Source organism: Branchiostoma floridae, chromosome 17 (assembly GCF_000003815.2).
Source record: "Branchiostoma floridae strain S238N-H82 chromosome 17, Bfl_VNyyK, whole genome shotgun sequence".
Classification (NCBI taxonomy): Eukaryota; Metazoa; Chordata; class Leptocardii; order Amphioxiformes; family Branchiostomatidae; genus Branchiostoma; species Branchiostoma floridae.
Window position 1 is genome coordinate 5,196,981 of NC_049995.1, and position 22,872 is coordinate 5,219,852.

The 22,872-nt window shown below is 40.4% G+C and overlaps 2 protein-coding genes across 2 annotated transcripts; both read left to right on the forward strand.

The window, feature by feature from the left end:
* Positions 1–1,219: 1,219 nt before the first annotated feature.
* Positions 1,220–8,203, forward strand: LOC118404979 (aggrecan core protein-like). The gene is made up of 8 exons (XM_035804378.1): positions 1,220–1,576; positions 3,153–3,308; positions 4,554–4,749; positions 5,627–5,712; positions 6,205–6,234; positions 6,678–6,893; positions 7,247–7,402; positions 7,992–8,203. The coding sequence occupies exons 1-8, from the start codon at positions 1,264–1,266 to the stop codon at positions 8,201–8,203; spliced, it is 1,365 nt and encodes a 454-aa protein (XP_035660271.1). The 5' UTR covers positions 1,220–1,263.
* A 2,171-nt stretch (positions 8,204–10,374) lies between these two features.
* LOC118404598 (adenylate kinase 2, mitochondrial-like) lies at positions 10,375–17,797 on the forward strand. Its single transcript, XM_035803805.1, has 7 exons — positions 10,375–10,568; positions 11,869–11,914; positions 12,101–12,172; positions 13,026–13,144; positions 13,636–13,730; positions 15,144–15,216; positions 15,752–17,797. Exons 1-7 carry the CDS (start codon positions 10,470–10,472, stop codon positions 15,971–15,973), a joined length of 726 nt encoding a protein of 241 aa, XP_035659698.1. The 5' UTR covers positions 10,375–10,469; the 3' UTR covers positions 15,974–17,797.
* Positions 17,798–22,872: the final 5,075 nt, after the last annotated feature.

Sequence of the window (22,872 nt, forward strand, 5' to 3'; positions counted from 1 at the left end):
GAAGGCCTGACGGATATGATAGCTTCCTCCCTGATTGGCTGTGGTCGAGCAGCTCACTTTGGCTGTTTGAGACTTCCCTTTTTTATTTCCTCTTTTACGAATATTTCATAAACGTCAAGTTGTCAAAGTATCTAACAATGTTTCTTACCTGCAACCAAGATTTCTTTGATGTCAATAAAATCTGACAATTCCATGGCCTTTATTTTTTTTAACTTTCTTTTCTATTTGCAAAACCCCAGACAAATACTAATGTATAATCACATGTCCGCGCCATTGCGCATCATGCATGTTAATCAAGATGTTCTTTCCGTGATCAAAATATTTTAAGAGGAAGACAGCAAGTGCCCCAAGTTCTAACGGACATGATTACAACTTTCTAGACTGACTGTGGTGTAGCATATTTGATATGGTAAGCGAGAGGGAGAGAGGGAGGAAGGGATGGAGGGAGAGAGAGCGAGAGAGAGGGCGGGGGAGGGAGAGAGAGAGAGAGAGAGAGAGAGAGAGAGACAAACAGACAGAGAGACAGACACAGAGACAGAAACAGAGAGACAGAGAGTGACCGAGAGAGCCAGAGCGAGCGAGCCAGAGAGACAAAGAGAGAGACAGAGAGAGAGAGACAGACAGACAGACAGACAGAGACAGAGACAGAGACAGAGACAGAGACAGAGACAGAGGGACAGGGGGGGGGGGTCCCCGGGTTCGATACTTGCTATGCTCCCGACGTTGTGCCCTTGGAAAAGACATTTTACACGACTTCCCCTGACGGTGGAGTGAACCCCACTCTTCGGCTAATCTGTCAATAGTATGCCGAGAACACACACGGATTTGGCAATGTCGACATATGCATGTACGTGCCAATTAACATTTGCCACTAAGGACAGCAAATTTATTCATTATCATTTATTATAGCTCGTCTGAACCGGGTATGTTCTTCCTGTATGGAATGACAAACGCTACCAGAATAAAAGAACCCAGATTTAATTCAGGTGAAAGTAAAAGTCAACTGTCAACAACAATGTAGTCTCGTAGTTAGACACCTTCCCCCCCATGTCAATATACTTTCCACGCCCATATACTTTCCATCTGATTTTGTTCCAACACAGCAGCATTGTGGAAACTGAGAATACATGTACACCGGATGTTTCGTAACCTTGGCCTGTGGTCTTTCTTTAGAACAGCGTACAATACATAATAATGAAATTATGATACAACACAACGTGTCACTGCATTGCCACAATGGTAAACACAAATCATTAGTATCAAATGTCGCTTCAAAGTGCTAAAAGAGTCCTCCTTGTCGGCATACGCACAGGTGTCACAACGCTCCTACCCCACCTTCAAGGAAGCATTGTACATAAGGAGATGACGCCGCGTTTGGCCGTCGTCGTAACGTTCCTTGTGACGTTTGTGTTCCTATGCTCTGGTCAGTCGGTCTACAGGCCTCCGGCAGGGGAGAGATGCGCGCCGTGTAACCAGGTGTTGGGCGTCGGTACGGACGAGGGGCTGAAGTCTGAACTGGATCACATGAAAATCGTCGTGAAGCAACTTTCACGGAAGATTGCAGATTGGCTAAAGGGTATGTCAAGTCGAGAGCTTCATGCAACATCTCCTGAATAGATCACTCTCATAGCAACTCACCTTGTTATGGATTGTTCACGATATAATGACAAACGCACAGAGCTGTTCACATTAATTTCCGCTTGCTCTAAAGAATTTGCTACTCTCTTTTCGATAGATAAATTCAACTACATTCTGGGAGGCGATAACCCTTACTGTGTACAAGCAGGCAAATATATCCACGAATGCTTATACCGTAGAACCAATAGTGTAAATGACATGCTAGATCCAATATGTTGACTTATTCATACCTATAGATATCCATATATGTCTGTTTAGTTGTACTGTAAGTAGTTATTATACATGTAGACCTTACGAAAGTCACTGTACTTTTGTTGTGTCAATAACGATTTCTATAACAACAACTCAATATCACATGAAGTATCTTCTCGATTTGCTTCCCCGCGAAATAACTCAAACAACTTCTGAACAAATTCAGACTTTCAAGATATTGGACGATTAGACTTAGTAAATCCTTTGTTGTGTAAGTCATTGGACCGAACTAGCTATATAGAAATAGAGTCCAGCGCTCGCTGTTTGAGATATTCAATGTTTCGTAGTTACCTTATCAAATTAGTACGCCCCAATAGTCCCTTACACTTCTCGTCCGGTCCCCGATACACCTGCGCCCTTCCGTGCTCGGTTTCTCATTGTTACCTGCGTACTTAATCACTGTCTTTTCAAACGAGGTTTGGTTCCAAGCCTTAGTTTCCAAGCAGACCCTACGGTGCCTTAGAAATAGTATCAAAGCTGGCCAGGGACTTAGTATAGCGGCACCAGCGCCGTTTGACTCCCTTAGCCGGCTATCTCCCTTTGGCCGGCTATTCTCCTTTGCCAGCTTTGATACTATCTCTAAGGCACCGTTGGGTCTGCTTGGAGACTACCAAGCCTATCATGCGCCAGTGGTTACCAATCCAAAACCATTTATCACAATTTGAGTGCCCTATTTGATAAGTATAAAACGATTTTTCCCGACAATATATCTAACTTAAATGGCCACTTGTTTGACTTTAATACCATTTCCGACGATCTGAAACTTTCTATAGTCCTTAGAGGTTCGCCTACATTCAATGCTGAACAGTGTTCTTGTTGTTGCCATTACGTGTGGTATAAAGATTAGCTCTACATATGCCTCTGATACCGCATTCGTTTACGTTGTATGGTAGATCGTTAGATATAGATCCGTTTAAAACAGATACAGTCGTTCGAAGAAAATGGCTATATCTGGTCTATCACTGTTTTTGAGATAGCGGGCAATACGATTGAGTCAAAAGATATTTTCTTTGTTGTCCTTAGTATGAAACTGAAGAATTTTGTCGATGACAGCCGTGCAAATATTGTCTGTAACACTGCAAATATTTGCTGTAGATAATTTGCTGTAGATTTAAAAATAAATACGCTCTCTGTCTCCTTTGCGAACAGAAAACTAGAAAATAGCTGGTTTGGTCCACCACATTGGCGAAATACCTGTTAACACTACAGTACATGATCTACTACTACCTGTGCCCTTTCTTATCCCCTATTTCCATACGTAGACCGAGTATCGACCCTTGAGGAACAACTGGCTCAGGAGCGAAACAGGGTGAATAGTATCCAGGAAGGCCTCGCGCATGTGCAGAACGCCACGACCCAGAATAGCAAGCTGGCGGGAAAACTGAAAACCGATCTGTGCAGCGTAACACCGAAACTGGGTAAGGGACAACCAAACAAATGAAAGCTCATAAAATACGAGTGGATGTGAGAATTATGTGGAAAGAAATCCAAAACTATTTTTTCAGCATTACCAAAACAGCACACAACTAGAGTTTGGCGACCTCATACCTCCATGAAATATGTAGAGCAGTTCCGAGCAGGGATATTACCATTGTACATTGAGACCGGACGGTATCAAGCAATACCTGAGGATAATAGAATCTGCACAATGTGTAGTCTGGGCGAGGTAGAAAATGAGGCACACTTTCTTTTTTACTGCCCGTTTTATGACGACTTGCGAGAAAGCATCTTCTGAAAAATGTTCGACAAATGTCCAGAGGTCATCTGGGAACGGGACGAATTCAGAATTAAGTGGTTGTTTGAAGAGGGGGTCTCCGAAATTTCTAACTTCTTACGCAAAGCTTGGAACAAAAGAAGAAGGCGATTATACACTTGAACTCACAACCTGTCCACTTATGTACAACTATTACTGTACTACATGTATTATGTTTTCCTTATTTTCTGTATAAACTCTGCTCTGTTTAGCTCTACGAAACCCTTGTTTGATGGTTTAATTTTGGTGATTATGATTTGATATCTGGTCTGTTACCCGATACCGATTATGTTCCTGACGTTCTTTTATGTCATAATATCCTTTGTCCAATTATGATTTGTATTGTGTGTGTCTTATAAGCCCACGTGGGCTGGGCGTTCTAACGCATGACACGTTAATAAAATTCATTCATTCATTCATTCATTCATTCATTCATTCATTCATTCATTCATTCATTCATTCATTGTAGATATCGAACACGGAAGTTGCGCTGCAGTACCAAGAGAAGTTGCTAGGAGTCCCAAAATCTAATCATTTTCAGCTTTTATCACACCCTACCAACACACCAAGTATGAAACCAATTCATTTAGCCGTTCTTGAGTTATCTTGTTGACAGACAAACGCAGGGTAAAGTCTAACCTCAATGACATTTCATGGAGGAAACTAGTTTCTTAATAAAGCCAAGTAAATAGAAAAGCGGATGCTGTATACAAAAGACATTGGGCAGTGCTCAAGTTGAAACAGTATAAATTGCATTTGTACTATTTCTTGTAAAAGGAACCAAGTACCTATATCAAATATCACAGAAAATCATCGACGGAAGGCAATGTCCTATGATTGGACCTGTAACTAATCAACCATTGTGATGCATTTGGTAACGTGTAACATCGATTCCTATTGGTTGTTTCAGGACGACTCTTCCATCTACAGTCACCAGCTGGTGGATATAAGTACGACTTGGATGAAGCAAGGCACGCATGCGCAGAACAGGGTGCTAGTCTCGCCTCCTATCACCAGCTGGAGGAGGCCTGGCAGGACGGACTGGAGCGCTGCTCATGCGGGTGGCTGTCTGACGGGACCGCCCGGTATCCGACGCAAACATCCAGGTATGCTTGTCGAGAGTATCCGGTGCACCGGTGATGGAGGAAACATATTGTTTATGCTGGTGTGTTCTTTTTCTTTCTGCCTCCTGGCATCAAGGGTTTACGAAAAGGCTGGACTGTGCACCAGGCCTGGCTACCTGGGCTGTCTACCTGGTCTGGCTATCACGCCAGTGTACTTAGACACCCCCATTCATAGCCCAAATTCTTTTTTTCACTCACATACACTACTTTGGGGCGAGCCTAGTGATATAGTATCATATGGGAGTAGCTTGACATGAGGCTAGAGGGAAAACATTCTGCGTTTTTGCAAAAATGTTGCCTTTCTATTTTTTTGTTCCTTTTGCTAACTTCCAATGATTAAAGCTGTACACAATATTTTTGTTGAGTCGCATTGATTTCCGATGTCTACAAAGCAATCATAACAACCTCTTCTCCTAGTAACTATATGAAGCAACAGCTCATTACATGTTTTTGTTTGTTTGTTTGTTTATTTGAACAACAAATTAAAGTTCTTTCTTTACAACCGATGAGCAACATAGCCGTCGATATTTCGGTAGCCACCTGTCACCTTCTTCAGGACAATAAAGACAGGTTCACTTTGCTCTGCAGCTACTTGTTACTGCTATCAATGCGTTCCCAAACGTAAAGTTACGTGCCACATACAAAGTGCGAAGTGAATCAGCCATTTTTGCTCTTAAGAAATTGACAGACGGTCATCGAAACGCCAGATATTACTCCTTATTTCAGTCGCTCATTAACCTGACGAAACCAAGGAGGTTGAACCCCTCTTCTCAACCTCATTGATGAAACTATTCACCAATGTTTGTTTAGTTTTGTTTCCTCGTTTGTTTGCTTCATTATTGTGCATTGTCAACCTTAGCCCTGCCTGTGGAAACCGGGTTGGCATCAACCGCTGCGGATGGAGCACCCAATGGAACGCCTGGTGCTTCCGCCGGCTCCCTGTCTGTGACTGAACAGCGAGGTCGACGAAGAGGAAGGAGTTACGAAAGCGCCTACGTGCACCAGAGATAACTTTCAACATGCTTTCAGATACAAATCACAATTTCATTTGAAAAAGATGTGAAAAATAAAGACCCTTAAGCTTGTGTTTTCCCTTGCTATCCCTTGTCTTCCTTTAAAAGTGTCATTTTCTAACACTCTGTAGCTCGCCTGTTTCACTATGTACTGGTGTAACTGGTACGGGCGTTGTCTCGGAACCTAGGTATCCCGGGTTCGCTACTCGCCGTGCCCCCAGTGTTGTGCCCTTGGGAAAGTCAATGTATACGACTTCCGTGACGGTGGAGTGACGCCCACCGAGCCTCTTCGGCTAATCATCTGTCAATGGTGTACACAAACACACACGGATTTGGCAAGGTCAAAATGTACTACGGTGCCAACATTTTCCACTAAGAACCTTATATTTATTTATCATCAATTATTGTATCTCATCTGAATCAGGTATGTTCTTCCTGTATGGAATGATGAACGGTACCAGAATAAAATTACCCAGATAACGTTACATATCCGGTGACAAGTAAAAGTCAACTGTCGGCAACAATGCCGTTTGGTAGTTAGACACCTTTCTTTCCAGTCATGACCTGTGTTATCAAGCTTGTCATAAAGTTGTTTGACTTGTCACGGTTTCCAAAGAATGTTTAAATCCCTTATACGTTCCATGTGATTTTGTTTCAAAACAACAACATTGTGGAAATCGGGATACATGCACACTGGATGTTTTGTAATGTTGACTTGCGGTCTTTTAAGAACAGCTCACAATACAACGCAACATGGCACTGAGTCAAGTTCCACAATGGTAAGTGAAAAACCAACAGTATCAAATGTCGCTTCAACGTGCGTAAGAAAGACTTCCTTGTCGACATACGTACAGGTGTAACAAAGTCCCTTCCCCACCTTCAAGGAAGCATTATAAGGAAATATGGCGCCGTGTCTGGCCGTCGTCGTAACGTTCCTTGTGACGTTTGTGTTCCTGTGCTCTGGCCAGTCGGTCTGCAAGCCGCCTACAGAGGAGAAATGCACGTGTAACCAGGTAGTGAACGTCGGTACGGACGAGGGGCTGAAGTCTGAACTGGATCGCCTGAAAATCGTCGTGGAGCAACTTTCACAGAAGATAGCAAATTTTTCAGAAGGTATGTCAATACTAGAACTTCCTTTAGTATCTTCGTGACATTTGTTTGCTACATAGTTCGTTAATTTGAAAGTAACAGACCAGCAGATAAAGATAGCGTGCAATACGATCGGGTCTTTGGCATCTTTTCTTTGCTGTCTTTAGTATGAAACTCGAAGAATTTTTTAGATGACAACCGTGCAAATATTGTCTGTAACACGCGTACTCTGCCCCCTTCTTTGCGAACAGAAATCTAGAAAATAGCTGGTTTGGTCCACCACGTTGGCGAAACACCTGTAAACACTACCTGACATTATCTACTACTACCTGTGCCCTCCCCCATTACATTTTCCCATCTCCTATTGCCTTACGTAGACCGAGTATCGAACCTGGAGGAACAACTGGCTCAGGAGCGAAACAAGGTGAATAGTATCCAGGAAGGCTTCGCGCATGTGCAGAACGCCACGACCCAGAATAGCGAGCTGGCGGGAAAACTGAAAACCGACCTGTGCAGCGCAATACCGAAACTGGGTAAGGGACAACCAAACAAATGAAAGCGCATAAAATACGAGTGGATGTGAGAATTATGTGGAAAGAAATCCAAAACTACTTTTTTAAGCATTACCAAAACAGCACACAACTAGAGTTTGGCGACCTCATACCTCCATGAAATATGTAGATATCCAACACGGAAGTTGCGCTGCAGTACCAAGAGAAGTTGCTAGGGATCCCAAAATCTAATCATTTTCAGCTTTTATCACACCCTACCAACACACCAAGTATGAAACCAATTCACTTAGCCGTTCTTGAGTTATCTTGTTGACAGACAAACACAGGGTAAAATCTAACCTCAATGACATTTCATGGAGGCAACTAGTTTCTTAATAAAGCCAAGTAAATAGAAAAGCGGATGCTGTATACAAAAGACATTGGGCAGTGCTCAAGTTGAAACAGTATAAATTGCATTTGTACTATTTCTTGTAAAAGGAACCAAGTACCTATATCAAATATCACAGAAAATCATCGACGGAAGGCAATATCCTATGATTGGACCTGTAACTAATCAACCATTGTGATGCATTTGGTAACGTGTAACATCGATTCCTATTGGTTGTTTCAGGACGACTCTTTCATGTACAGTCACCAGCTGGTGAATATAAGTACGACTTGTATGAAGCAAGGCACGCATGCGCAGAACAGGGTGCTAGTCTCGCCTCCTACCACCACCTGTACGAGGCCTGGCAGGACGGACTGGAGCGCTGCGCATGCGGGTGGCTGTCTGACGGGACCGCCCGGTATCCGATGCAAGAAGACAAGTTGGTCCTTTTTTAGCCTCGGCTGTACTTCCGTATTTTGTGCAGTGCTGCATCATTGTTTTCATTTGTAGGTCATGCAAGTTCAACTTTTGAACCTGTCCTCAAGCCGAAGTGTTGAATTGGGTTTCCTCAGAAAAAGACAATATCATAAAGTTCTGGAATTCCATAAAGGACCATATGTCGGCTTTCTGATTTGCGTGTTTGTACGTTTGTTTGTTTGTTTATTGTTTCTTTGTTTGTTTTACCGTTTCAACCCGTAGAGGTCCTGGCTGTGGCGGCGGGCGTGGCATCTTTACCTGTTCGCACTCAAGTACTTATAACGCCTGGTGCTTCCGTCAGCTCAGCATCTGTGACTGAACAGCACAACAGGAAGGCTATATCACAGCACTGACGGAAGGCATATATGGTCTTAACTCTTATGATAATGCCATAGTAATCAAAATAAATCGATTTGATATTCAGCTGATAACTCTATCTATCCATGATATTGTACATAATACATGATTTTTTTACGAACCCGGGATAGTTCTATACGAGTGTTTGAACAACAAAATTTTATTTGAAAAGGATATTAAGTAATAAAGACCATTGTGCTTTTCCTTAAAGCTTTTTTGTCTGGTTTAAAGTGCCATTATATTTTCTAACACCCTGTTACTCTCCAAGCAGATGTTTGGCTGCGGCTTGTATTTTGTATTTTTAGACTTTTTAACGGGTTTTCTATTTTGTACCGTTTTCTTTATGTCTCGCGGCCGATAAAAACGCCTAAAACCGCCGTCGGACAGTACTTCTCGGTATCCGATGCAAGAAGACAGTTCGGTCCCAGCAAGGGACTGGTAAAGTATACAAGTGTTTGAATATTGTTGTACATGTACTTGAAAAAGATGTGTGAAAAATTAAGACCCTTTCATATTCCTTGACCTTGTCTTGTTTTGAAAGTTTGATAGTGTGATTTTCTAAAACTATGTATACATATACGTAGCTCATCTGAACCTGGTATGTTCTTTCAGTCTGAAATTATGAACGGCAGTGGAATTAAATTTTACATAAAAGTTACATTACAAAGCTAACGCTAGTTCACCTGTATCTGAGGGGGTAACCTATCAGTGGATAAAAAAAGGCATTTAGGGATATCAAGTGGACGGACGATGGTTTTCAAAATGCAATATTTTCAAAATGTTGCACTTTGATATCACAATAGATATAGGTTACCCCGCGGATAAAGGTGAACTTGCGTAAACATGTGACCTTTATATTCTCCAATACCACGTTCTACATGCTTTTATAGATGTACTTTCCATCCCAGTGACGTGCTATCCTGCACAACATTGCTAGTGTGGTAGACTGGCATCACCAACAAAGTTGGTAACCACACTCATAGCTGACATATTGGTGTCACTTTTACAACTATCCAATAAGTTTCATTTCTACATCCATAGTACCTCGTAAGTGTCATTTCTACAAGTACAATTAGTAGGCTACAATACAACATATTTGCTCATTTTGGCACTTAATCGTCATGTTAACCATCCCTGCAGAAGAAAAAAAATCTTGTTTTTTTTTTCTGAAATCAGGCGAAAATTAATGCGCACGGTGATGCCATCCACAAAATTTACTTGCTGTGGCCGTAGGCGTATTTTCTATAATTATTCACGTTGTTATGAGGAATGTCACAATTAGACCATTTGAATTGAACGGAAAGTTTGGGTGCAAAGCACTTGTACATGCATATATTGTCACACTCCAAGCAGATGTTGGGGTGCTTACCTAACAGGTGGTTGGCGGCCGTGTTATCAAAACATTGATCTTTATCTACAACGTCATGCCGACGTACAATTGCAAGAGGATACACAAATACGATGACGTAAAAATGCATAGTCTATATATGTTTATTATATTCCTCCATATATCTAATGGGGCTGATCTCTTCTTGGGGGCAGTGGGTACCAGATATAGTCAGTTTTGTGAAGTAAGCAAACAATTTAGTTTTTTCATGGTTTATCTAGATGGTAAAAGCTCGGTATTGTAACTGTTTGAATGAGCCTTTTTCTTTTGGCCTCGTAATGAAGACACTTAAAAACTGATTATGTGATAAAACCTCCCCATGCACGCCCTCAGATTACCCATGATACCCCTGACACGTGGGAGCCGCCATGTTGTGACCTCTGACCTAACGCGTGGGACAGACAGTACTTGTAGCACACGTACCGGGACAAACCAAGGACAAAAAGTCCTACAAAAACTCCCTTAAATATCACCAACCGTACCAGCCCACCACATAACCCATGGCGCCCGTACCGAAGCCTCAGCCGGCGGCGGAGGAACAGTCCGTGGGGATCCGAGCGATCCTACTGGGGCCCCCCGGTGCCGGGAAAGGCACACAGGTAAGAAACATCCACTTTTAAATTATTTAAATCGCCAAGTTGTTGCTCTGGGTGGACGTTTGTATGGTTGTATGGCTCTACAAGACTTCTTTGTCAGTGGTTGAGATGGGTGGATGTTGCATAATGAGTACGTGGCTGTCAGAAAAGCTGACCAGTTAGAAAATGTTACCGTCTTACTCCCAATATCTGCTCGGAGCTACCTGCCAGACAAGTCCATAAGAATTTTAAGGGGTCACGAGATCTGATACTGACATTGTGATGCTAAGTGACACAGGAGGGATGGCTGAAGACTTACAAAGGATACCAGCCGATTTTGCTTCTCCACAAATTTTCTTCAGTTTTTTCTTCATAATTCATTCATTGTTGTGTCAAATAAAGATTTACAATTTACAGTATTTCAAACTGATGATCACTGCAATGAATAAAGGGCCCGGTCTGCATTTGGGTAGTGCATAATTTAGAATCACTTTAGTTATAACATCAAGTTATATAAACATCGCTTATTAAAGTGTGTTAAAAAAACACACCTGGGCCCCATATATATGGCCAAGAACTTTAAGAAGCAGAAAAGACTGTAGCCTGATTTAATCGCGCTTCTTAGGCCCGTCCTACATTGCTGCAGAGAGGAGCCTACCAGCTATGGATAGCAGAGTTTGTGTTACACAGACTAAAAAGACAGCAGTTAGTCAAGAGAGGGTTCCGGTTCCTCGATTCGGAGTTCATACAGTGTCCAAAATACTTTTTTAAGCCACTTTGCCCAAGAGTCAAAAGTCATGTTGCGTCATCAATATTTCAGGTTGCCCCACTTCCAAGTTGTTTCTTTCTTCAAATCAGCTACTTATCCATTATCTTTTCTTTTCTTTCATTTACATGTAACTGTGTAATATGTTTTATGTTATCAAAAAATAGATACAAAAGATTGTGCATGTAGGTGGGAAGAAAAGCAGTGTTTCAACTGCAAAATTTCAGGTTGCGGTAAGGAAAATCAGGTTGCATTTGCAAGTGAGCAAGTGTGTATTTCGAGCACTGCCATAGGAGCAAAGACACCCTGGCATGAAGAAAAAAATCATGTTTAACTTTAACATTAATGTAGAAGACCTTATGAAAGTCACAGTACTTTTGTTGTGTCAATAAAGATCACAGTATTTCAAAGGGATTATCGTTGCCCTTTATCACTCACTGTCAAATTTGAGGCAATAAATTGTTCTCTAAGTCTAAAAATAAGCTATCAATGTATGAGAGACATACATACATTTGTTTTGAATCTAAGAAAATGTGCACATTGTATTTTACCACACAGGCTCCCAAGCTGGCTGAGAAGTACTGTGTGTGTCATCTTGCCACAGGTAGGAGAAGCTTGACAAACAAGTGTTTATTTTTCTACCTTTGTGAAAGTAAATTTTAAGTCTATACTATAGACAGTCACAGACATTTATGGGATTGTGTAAAAAAAGTTTAAGACAGATTTTGAAATTAGTGTGTTATAAGATACATCTTGTATAACTATAAGGTGTGATATTTGTTCTGTCCAGGTGATATGCTTCGTGCTGTGGTTGCCTCTGGATCCGAGTTAGGAAAAAGGCTGAAAGAGACTATGGACCAGGGTAAGTGGGACCAACAATGTGTACCTCTTTGCAGTATTGTCCTGGTTAGAGTTAACGGAATGCCATTGACGGGTCAGAAATTGTCAATGACTGGACAGAAAATCATCAGAGTTGTTTAGAAGCCATCAGAAACCAGACAGTTAAAGACATGACTGGTCATAGTCTGTGTAACACAAACTCGGCGGATGTTTGGCGGGCTGCTATAAGCGAGATTTAATCAGGCTAGACTGGTCACTGTTAACTTAGCGTTAATGAGATGGGTCAGGCTTTCTTTTGCAACCCTACAGCGCAGTAGCAGGAGTGTTGGAGGAGAATTAGTTCTCCTCATGCAGAAAACTGCAGATACAAAAAATTGAACAATAGAAAGAGAGACGTTGATCTTGCCATCTTTTAAGTACTGATTATTGGCTAACACTCTTGCAGAATTTGTTCCAAGAGCATAAAAGCACAAGTTAAAGCAAGAAATGTGTAGAAACAACTTTGCTTGGATAAATCCTGTTGTTGAGCACCCTCTCTCGGTCTCTCCCAGGTAAACTAGTCCTGTTGTTAGCCACTAGCAGCCCTGCGTCTGGAACCAGAGGCCATAAGTTTGATTCCAGCTGTGTCGCTCACCCAACATGCAAGCTACTAGAAAGGGTTGCATTTTTTAGGATGGGACGTTAAGCCGTGGTCCACTGTTCATTGTGCTTGTCAAAAAGAGCTACGGGGATTTCCCCGGTATAATAAACCTGTAAATACTATACATAGTGTCTGTCTTCTCTGTCACGACCAGTGGAAGACTGGCTCTACAGTGAACTGAAAATGGATCGAGATCTCTTTCCTTTCACTTTCCCTTCTCTACCCTCTCTTCCAGGTAAACTGGTGAGTGATGAGATGGTGGTGGAGATGATTGACAACAACCTGGACAAACCTGAGTGTAAGAACGGATTCCTCCTGGACGGGTTCCCTCGTACTGTCACTCAGGCCAAGAAGGTAAGGATGGAGGGAGGGATGGATGGATGGAGGGAAGGATGGATGGAGGTAGGGAGGGAGGGATGGATGGATGGATGAATGATTAGAATGAGTTTCACACAGGCCAAAAAATGTATTAAGAATTACAGAATGAATGCACGAGGAAAGGAAGAGGAATAAAGGATTGATTTTAATTTAGAAAAATTAAATGAGTGAATAAGGGAATCAATCAAGGAATAGAGTGAATAAGGGATTGAATAAAGGAGTGTTAGATAAGACAAAGTATAAAGGATTGAATGAAGAAAGGAAAAATGCTTCTATTTGTTTGTTTATTTTTCAATGATATTTCTTTATTTCTTTCTTCTTTCAAACCTTCATCAAAAAGTATGTAGTTGATGCCAGTTTAGATTGTTTAATGGAAGTTGATTAATAAGTCTTATTAAAATGACTGAAAATGAATTGTTCTTTCTGCCATATGTTAACCTTTCCCCCTTGACCTATGACCTGCCCAGTTGGATGACCTGCTGGACACCAGGGAGTCCAAGCTGGACTCTGTTGTGGAGTTTGGGATCGATGATTCTCTCCTGGTCAGGAGGATCTGTGGCAGGTGAGACAGGTGGCACTACAGGTGTGCTGCCCAATCTTTATATTAAACAGACAACAGTTTGTACAGTAACTCCAATCTACATAAGCCAGGACTGTCATGGTGCCCCAACGACCCACCAGAAGGTCAAGGGATAGGTGAGGTGTTATGTTTGATCCATTCAGACTGGGTTGGACTGCTACTTTTTTTTTTATAAGGGCGGTGAGATATTTAACTTGCTCAATATGTGACTATCCTCCATCTTACACTCGTTCTCATTGAAATGTCGAAAATGGCATTTTTGGGGTCGAAAAATAAATCGGCTTTATTTCCACTAAAAACTACTTGGTTGTTTGGGAAAATTCCTCTTTTAACCATAGTAAAAAAATGGCAACTTATTATTTTCGGTCCCATTGATAATGCATTACAGGGCATGTAACAAACGTTACCGGTAACGTTTGTTACAACAGTAGCCTTTACCTGTTTTCTACGAAAGGACTTACCTTATTGACTATATCATTTAGGTATAAGTGGATGTCCCTCGGGACATTTGAAAAGTCGGCAGCTTTTTTACACCAGGTCAAATAGAAAGCCCAGACAGCATCGAACAATGGTATGTTTGTTACAGTCATTTCTGTACAACATTTGGTTAAGCAAGGTGAGATACAAATGACAGTCAACAACCCTTTCTTGTTTCTTTAGAAAGTCAGAAAAACTGTACAGCGTCACAAAAACGGCCATGTGTAGTCTTATACGTGCATAATATAACCGTGGCAGCCATCGTACTCGTGGTGGTAACGTTTGTTACAGAATATGGCGACAGGCATAAACCACCTCACACAGCCTCCATAATCAGTGACAGGAGCGATCTGACGTGATCGGGCAGAGGGCCTGGGTAGCTGGTTTCACCTGGCGAACAATCATTCTGGGAACTGAATTTTTACATTTTTGGCTGCTATTTGAATTCTTCGTTTTTTCTCAGGCGACAGCCATTTTTTAGGATGTGAAATCACACCCGTGGCTACAATAATCTTCTAACCCATCAACCTATACGAATGTTGTTGTGCATCTTTTGTAAAACATTACAGAGGTTGTGGAAAAATGAAGGAACCAGTGATGTTGTCTATAATTTGCTCCATATCAAGGCGTAAAGTCAGGCGACAGCATTTCGACATTTAAATGAGAACGAGCCCTTAACGTCCCATCAAAGAGGACATTTCCTAACTGAAGCTAGTAAATTCTAGCTAGGCTACTAGCGCCTTTCCCCAAGGCACAACATTGCTAAGAATTTGATCCTAGATCTAGACCCTGTAGAATCAAGTTCAACAGCCCTAACCACAAGACCACCTTGTTTTCATAATGTTAGTCGTAAAGCCACACAATGCTTAGTCCAACAGCCTAACCACTTTGCCATTAACTACTTTCACATTTTTTCAGGCTGATCCACAAGCCCAGTGGGAGGTCGTACCATGAAGAGTTTAACCCTCCAAAGGTGGACATGACCGATGATGTGAGTCCTACCATTTGTTTAACCTTCCTCAGGCTATGAACCCATAAATTTATACATTGCACAACGTTGTATTACATGTACAATCTAACTACAGCACTAGAAGTCAGCACAAAAGAGGTTAATTGTGATCTGTATTCAAGTGTTACTTTTTGGGGATGCCTTAGGGGTGGGGCCATTACAAATTCTTGCCCGAGAGATGATTGCAAGTGACAAAAAAGAATGACAAACAACGGTTAACAGTATAGTAAGTAACTACTTTAGTCTAAAGTCTGGTGCCAAAATGTAACTTATTGGCTTTGACTTCTTTTCTTGAGAGAGTGGAAGACGAAGTATCCCACCTTTTCTGTAATGTGTGGGTGTTGTGATGTTAAGAGGAGAGTAGTTTTGTTTCTGTCTGTAAACATGGAGAGATTGTGACAGAATGTAGTGGCCTCTTGATCTTGATATAGTTACCTAGTGTACCTTACGTGTGGCTCATGATGATGCCTCTGGGTTCAAAAGACTGATAAAGTGTACATCCATCCTTTTCTGTAAGGTGACCGGTGAGCCGTTGATACGCCGGTCAGACGATAACGCGGAAACGCTGACGAAGCGACTTGAAGCGTACCACACCCAGACCAAACCTCTTGTGGACTACTACCAGAAGAGGAACCTCCACGCCAAGGTCGACGCCGCGCAGAGCCCCGACATCGTCTTCGCAAGCATCCAGGCAATTTTCGCCCAGGCAACCAGTAAAGATAAAGTGCTGTTCATGTGAACGTCACAAGGGGGTATTGCTGCATATGGTACAGGGATTTAGTTTGTGCAAATTGATTTCTGAAATTGGGAGCACAATGAAATTAGATGTCTGTCTACAACTTTGGGACCCAACATTTTTTGCCCAGGCAACTAGTAATGATAAATTGCTGTTCATGTGAACATCACAAGGGGGCAGTGCTGCATATGGTACAGGGATTTAGCTGGTTCTGAAATTAGGAGCACAATGTAATTAGAGATTGACATGTCTATAGACAATTTTGGGACCCAACAATTTTTGCCCAGGCAACTAGTAAAGATAAAGTGCTGTTCATGTGAATGTCACAAGGGGACAGTGCTTCATATGGCACAGGGATTTAGATGGTGAAAATTGATTTTTCTAATAGGGAGCACAGTGTAATTAGAAATTGACATGTATATCTACAACTTTGGGACCCAACAACCACTAAAGATAAGGTGCTGTTCATGTGAATGTCACAAGGGGGCAGTGCTTCCTATGGCAAAGGGATTTGGATGGTGCAAATTGGGAGCACATTGTAAATCATGGCAAAGTAATACTAATAGAAACTGACATGTGTATGCACACCTTTGGGACCCAACATTAAACTCTGTGCTGTTCATGTGAAAGTCAATAGGGGGCAGTGCTTATGTTATGACACAGAGATTTATGGTACAAGCTGAAACAGGAAAATGAGAAAGTTACATCCTTGTCTGTATCCAACTATGGGCGCCAACATGAATTCCTGTCTGTGATATTTTGTAAGTACATGAGTTTCTGACCCAAACAATTTACAAAAATACTTCCACAAAAGTCTTAAATCTGAACATTTTTTTGAAGTTTGAAAAAATACTTTTTCCATTAGGTTTTACATATCATTTTCCCACATAACAAGACTTTTCTTTCAAATATCACAAATTAGTGTTATGTTTGCAAATACATGCAGACAACATTATAGAATTTCCAGTAAAAGATCTTTATAGTTCTGGTGCATTAAGATAAATCTGTCAGTCACAAATATATGGCCATATTTTTACACATTTAACAGTAATTTCTCTACAATGTCTGTCATACAGAACTAGAAGCATTACTATGTAATCTCCAAGCAGATGTTAGGATGAAAAATCGAAATGTTTCATTGACTAGACTTATCTGATAATCTGTAACAATTTCTGAAAAAAAAAATGCTGTTCATGTGAAAGTCAGTAGGGGGCAGTGCTTCTTGTGATATAGGAATTTAGATTGGTGGCCTATAGAATGTAAAAATGACCAGTTCTGTCTCAGGTGAACATTGTTTGATGTCTACAGTGTCAGTATTTTTGTCTACTCCTACTATACAGCCTACTCTAAAATGCTGTAAGTCTAGGGTTGTAGCCTTGAAGTTTGTCTGTGTTGGTACAAGTCATAGTGAAAACAAATTTTAAACTGTAACTTCCAACACATGATATTGGCCATGTCAAATCTCTATGACTGAGTACTGTAAATCTGAAAACTTTCACAGTGGTTTTATTTTTGTGGTAAAAACTAAAATATCCACAGTGTTTTCATAACACTGTGATTATGTCAACTGTGTATGGCTACGGTACTGTAAGAATGGAAATTTAAAAACTGCAAAAAATCTTCTTGTCTTTCCAACTAGTCCAAAATGAAACCACTAGGAAAGGAAATGAATAGTAAATCCCCTGAACTAATTAGTGTAGAATATGTCATGGTGCAATAGTGGATTTGGGGGGTTCAGGAAGGAATCATTATCATGGAAGACGGTGAAAATTATTTTCTTCTTCAACAAGCTACTATATAGATGAACAATAAAGACTTCTTTGGTGTCAATGCTTGCTTCTTGTTATGTCTGATGCTATTCATTATAATTACTCCAGGAAGGAAGGTCACCTCCTGAAGGAGTATTGAAGTTGGGTGGGTTACCAGTTGTTAGCAGCTGTTTCTTTTTCTTTTGCTGAATTCGTATATAGTTTGGTATGTCATCTGCTTGCACAGTGTTTTTTTTTTACCGTAGCTGTTTCTATAATCTAATAATAATGTAATATTTATGAAAACTCTATTTTAAAAGAATGTGGAACAGGTTATCATTAGGCTTTTGTGGGTTAGTGCTAATTGTTCTTGTTTTTTCAAGTATATATAGGGTTATGTGTATTTGGTGATATAATCTCTGGCTGCCAGGGGAACACAAGAAGCAGCTCCAAGCAGGTGTTACAGCTTCATGCACTGCATTCATTTAATTATTGCTTAATTTTATAATCAAACAACTACCTGGACATAAAAAGAAAACACGATTAGATAAAGATCAAGTGAAATAGGAGCTAATCTGAATAATTAACTAATTTTATTATCATAAATGAGGAAAGTTTATAAATCCACTGCATCAAAGTTAACTCTAATGCGGTATTTCTAAATCCTTTCTGCTCAACGAAAACAGCTCATTGGTAAGAATACGGTCAATCGACACCTTCTCTCTGCGTGTCAAGGGCGCTACTAAGCGAATTAAAAAAGAACAACAGAAGAGTAATATTGCAAAAATACGAATTTTCATTAGCTATTCAAGGGCGACCCCTAGCAGTCAATGAAATAAATGCAACAGATTGACCTCTGCGTAATGTAGTAGCTAAACATTGATTGGTCGGTTAATTCTTGTTGACCAATCAGCAGGTAACATTGTTTGATGTGCAGCATCATAGCAATACAATTTTCTGTATGTACATGAATACGACCAATCGGCGTCAATATCACCTTCCGACCGCACAACACAGCTGTTATCCGCGATACACAAAATAGTGCGACCAAAATCTTGATACTTTTCACTTCGTTGCTGTATAATTACCACCATTTGTACACCATTTGCAAATATTTTCACGTGAAAGCCAGCGAGGCTTGAAATTTACTTTCTGGTGATATACTAAGTCGGTTTTTGGTTGTAATTAGGCAACCTGGGTCGTAATTTATAGCGTGATGGTAGAGGCAGATTGATTGGTCAACTAATTTTAGTTGACCAATCAGCACGTAAGATCATTTGATGTGCAGTATCATAGCAATACAATTTTCTGTGTATATGTACATGAATACGACCAATCAGCGTCAATATCACCTTCCGACCGCACAACACAGTTGTTATCCGCGATACACAAAGTAGTGCCACCAAAATCTTGAAACTTTCCAACTTATTGCTGCATAGTTACCGCCATTTGAACACCATTTGTCAATGATTTGACGAGAAAGCCAGTGAAGCCTGAATTTTACTGTGTGGTGGTATAATAAGTCGGTTTTTATCCGCAGTACAAATTAGTGCGCCCGAAAACTATGTTATATTTCCTGCAATGATATTTTTGCTCACTAGTCGGCGCTTTTGATCCATGTAATTTATCAGCGCATCAGACGCATTGTCTACGGAACCATCATAAAAGCTATTTTGTGAGCCACTAGCATGCTAGAAAGTTACAGGCAAAGCCAGTCATAACAGGATCAAACTGGTCGCTCCTGAAGATATGCTCAGTTGTTTTACAATTCCCCAACTCCTCAAAATCAATGGATCACGATTCTGAGTATCATCATAGTGGCATCTAAAGTCATATTTCAATGGATTTACAGAAATTTTGAATTTTTCATGTTACAGAGATGGAAGATTCTGTGAAAAGTGAGATGACCAAGATTACTGACGATGTAAAAGTTCTGCAGTAGCGATAGAGTCGGTATAGGGGGGCTTTGGGCTTTATCCCATTATAAAACAATAAATCCTCTATCATTGTTCTTTCATCAGGAAGAGTGTAGTAGTTCAACAGAGAGGGGTCCTTAGTTTGTCCGTATGTCATTGCTAGGAAAATGTCAGGGGGAACGTTTGGAACCGCCGCACGACCGGCACTACAACCTCTTCTCTTGCCCAACAGTCGCAAAGGAACATATTGCAAAGACGAAAACACAGAAACAACGCGTTATCAACTTAGCACGTACGTTGTGAATATCCATATGCACATAAGTAAGTCAAGTAAGAGGCCAAAGTTATCATTGCAAATCGCATAATGTCTCCAAGCAGATGTTAAGGACAAAGATCATAATGTTTTTAGAGTGACGAGTTGACTTCTCTGACAGACTCTACCCCTAGATAAGTAGATGAATAGTAGAGTGAAAGACCAAAGGTGATATGAGATAGCGGGTGATGTCCAAATATATCCATAACCTGCTCATTACGCACAAGATATGATGTATACATGAGTATAGGTGGCGCTTTGAAAGGTGGACATGGTGTTACAGGGGCTCCTCGCGCGTCGCCGAAAAATTGATCCTTATTAGGTTGACTTGCGCCCTAATGTCATTCTAGATGCGTGGTAAGTTTGTTGAATCTATTTGGGAAAGTTTCACAGGCTTTAAGCATACGTTTTTGTTCATTTTTACATTTTACAAGTCTGGACTACATACCCTATGAGAGCCCAAACTGCAGTACCGCTCCTGGCCGCGTCCTCAAAAGTGGCTAATACGACCGTCAAATTGCCAAATTTCTACCTTTTCGGGAATTGGGAAATGGTGAAAGGCTCAAAAGGGGTTTGATTTTTAATTTATGTTAAGACTTTGTTTTTCATAAAAGTGGCCATTTGAGAAAACGAAAACAACATTTAAGACAACTCACAAACCGGATATTTGTTAGAACTTCTTCTAAAACAGTGAAGGAACAACGATAACTAATCAAGTGTTTGTTAGAACATGTTCTCAGTATCAAAATACTTAATATAACCTTTGTTATTTTTTTTAGCTCTTTTAAACCAGGGGATATCCTGATGGTGTAATTCATCACATGAAGTAAAAGTGGTCTTCTGTGCCACTGAGTTTGCAACAATTAAGGTAGAATGATTTTAAAGTGATTTGAAAATACAAACGCAGGACGATTTTGCCAAAACAGGAGCACAGATTGAACGGAACGCAAACAGTTCAAAACATATGAAAGCATCTGTATTTCTTTCACAAAATGTTGACGTATGTAGCCAATTATAATAGAATGTTTATGAAGAAAAATTATAATAATGTTACATAATGTGGCGGAAGCGTAACTCAGTATGATGACTCAGCGAATACAACTTGATGTCATTATCATAATTTATCAATTTGAGCTTGTGATTCTGCCACTGGTGCTATTTGTCATCAAATAACGATAGATGTACCTCATGTAAGAACCATTAATGTATAATTTGATGTATCGATGTAATTCTCTACAATTAATTAGCTGTTGCTATCAGAATGTCGTTTTGTTTTGTTCGGTTTGTGTAATAAACCATAAGTACAACTTATTTATTTCTCTCGGCTTTGCTTACCGAAGATCGTCTGTAAGGATGTTGCCCACGCCTGGTCCACTTCTTTATGACAAAGATATATAAACCCAGCTTTCATGAGTATTTGTTAAAACAGTTTCCAAGACAATGTTACTAGTTGTATAGGAGGTCTAACGCTATATCTGTTAAGTATTTCCTAACTTGGGAACTTGAGATGTACTCGAAATGTAACAACAACATCAGCAACGGTATACATGTAGTTGAATACATCATGTTATATAGGGAAGTATTCTTGGTCTTATCCTGTCATGATTTGAACCTAATCTTTTTTCTGACTATTCTAGACCCTTTCTAAATTGATAGGCTTGATATCAAATGATTAACCCTAAAATGCCTGGTTAACTAAGCTTAAACACACATTGTCAACGAATTGTTGACATGAATTTCACCAGTTTCCTTTCTTGCCTTTGTAATGAAATAAGACTCGGAGAGTTTGATTCGTGGTTTATTGAACAGCATGAACAACAGAAATTAGACACTACAATAGCAAAAGCCAATTAATTGTACAAAATAACATCAACGCATCACATAACATACGTTATATGTGTCTTATAACAAATAGCATCGATAAGCAGAACACCAAAACCATTTTATAAATTATGATAATTATAGCATTTATCAGACTGAGGTTTACCAGTTACGTTTTCTGTCATATGATATAACATTGTCATCATTATTTGCCGCACAGGCAGTTTAAGGCCTGTGACACCTGTAGATTCTCAGTCGAGCAGTTATATGGCCATAACTTTTGATGTAACCATCTGTTTTCAACAATTTTTGGCCAGTTAACGTAATTCACCCATATTCAAAATATGATGACTAGAAAATTGTGGATCCTCAATATTTTGGGGTTAAAAAACCATTTTTTGGTAAAAAATAGGGATGCTATTAAACTGGGTCTGTGCCCACTATGAAATGATTGTCTAACTGAGTCATATTTTCTGGAGTAATAGATTATATCTCTGTGATATCTAATATGCCTGGGGATCTTGCCGCTTTACATCGGTAAGGCTCCGTTTTGGGGCAAAAACAGAATTTTTTGACAATTTTTTGGTATTTTTCGTACAAATATCAATACAGCCACGGAAATCAAAGATATTGCAAGAAGGCCCGCTTGATTTCTGAAGGTCTAAGGCTTAATGAACCTAAATCTGCACAAAACTCGTAATGAAACTGGTGCCCTGATGTGGGCAGGGGCCGACGAAACACTACTTACCCTACATGAACTGCGCCCAAGTAAGACATGTTTGACTGTACGTAACATTAACCGATGGTAAAATATGAATGTTTTATGTCTGTATCTGTTAAATTGCTGTTGTATCAATGCGAAATTTCGCAAGCAGTTAGCCTTATAAGACATCAGTCAACTGCCATACAATCATTTTGGGCTAGAAATACCGATTTATAGCATTATTTTGCTGTTTCCTTGAAGTATGAGCGCCTCGCTGTTTTCCCGCCACTCCACACCCCGGGAGGTCGGAACACATGTTCGGACTGTACCACTTGCAGATCTCGCGGGGGTGCCCTTTTGTTAACCGCTTCTAGTTATGCCGATATTTAATAAATACTAGA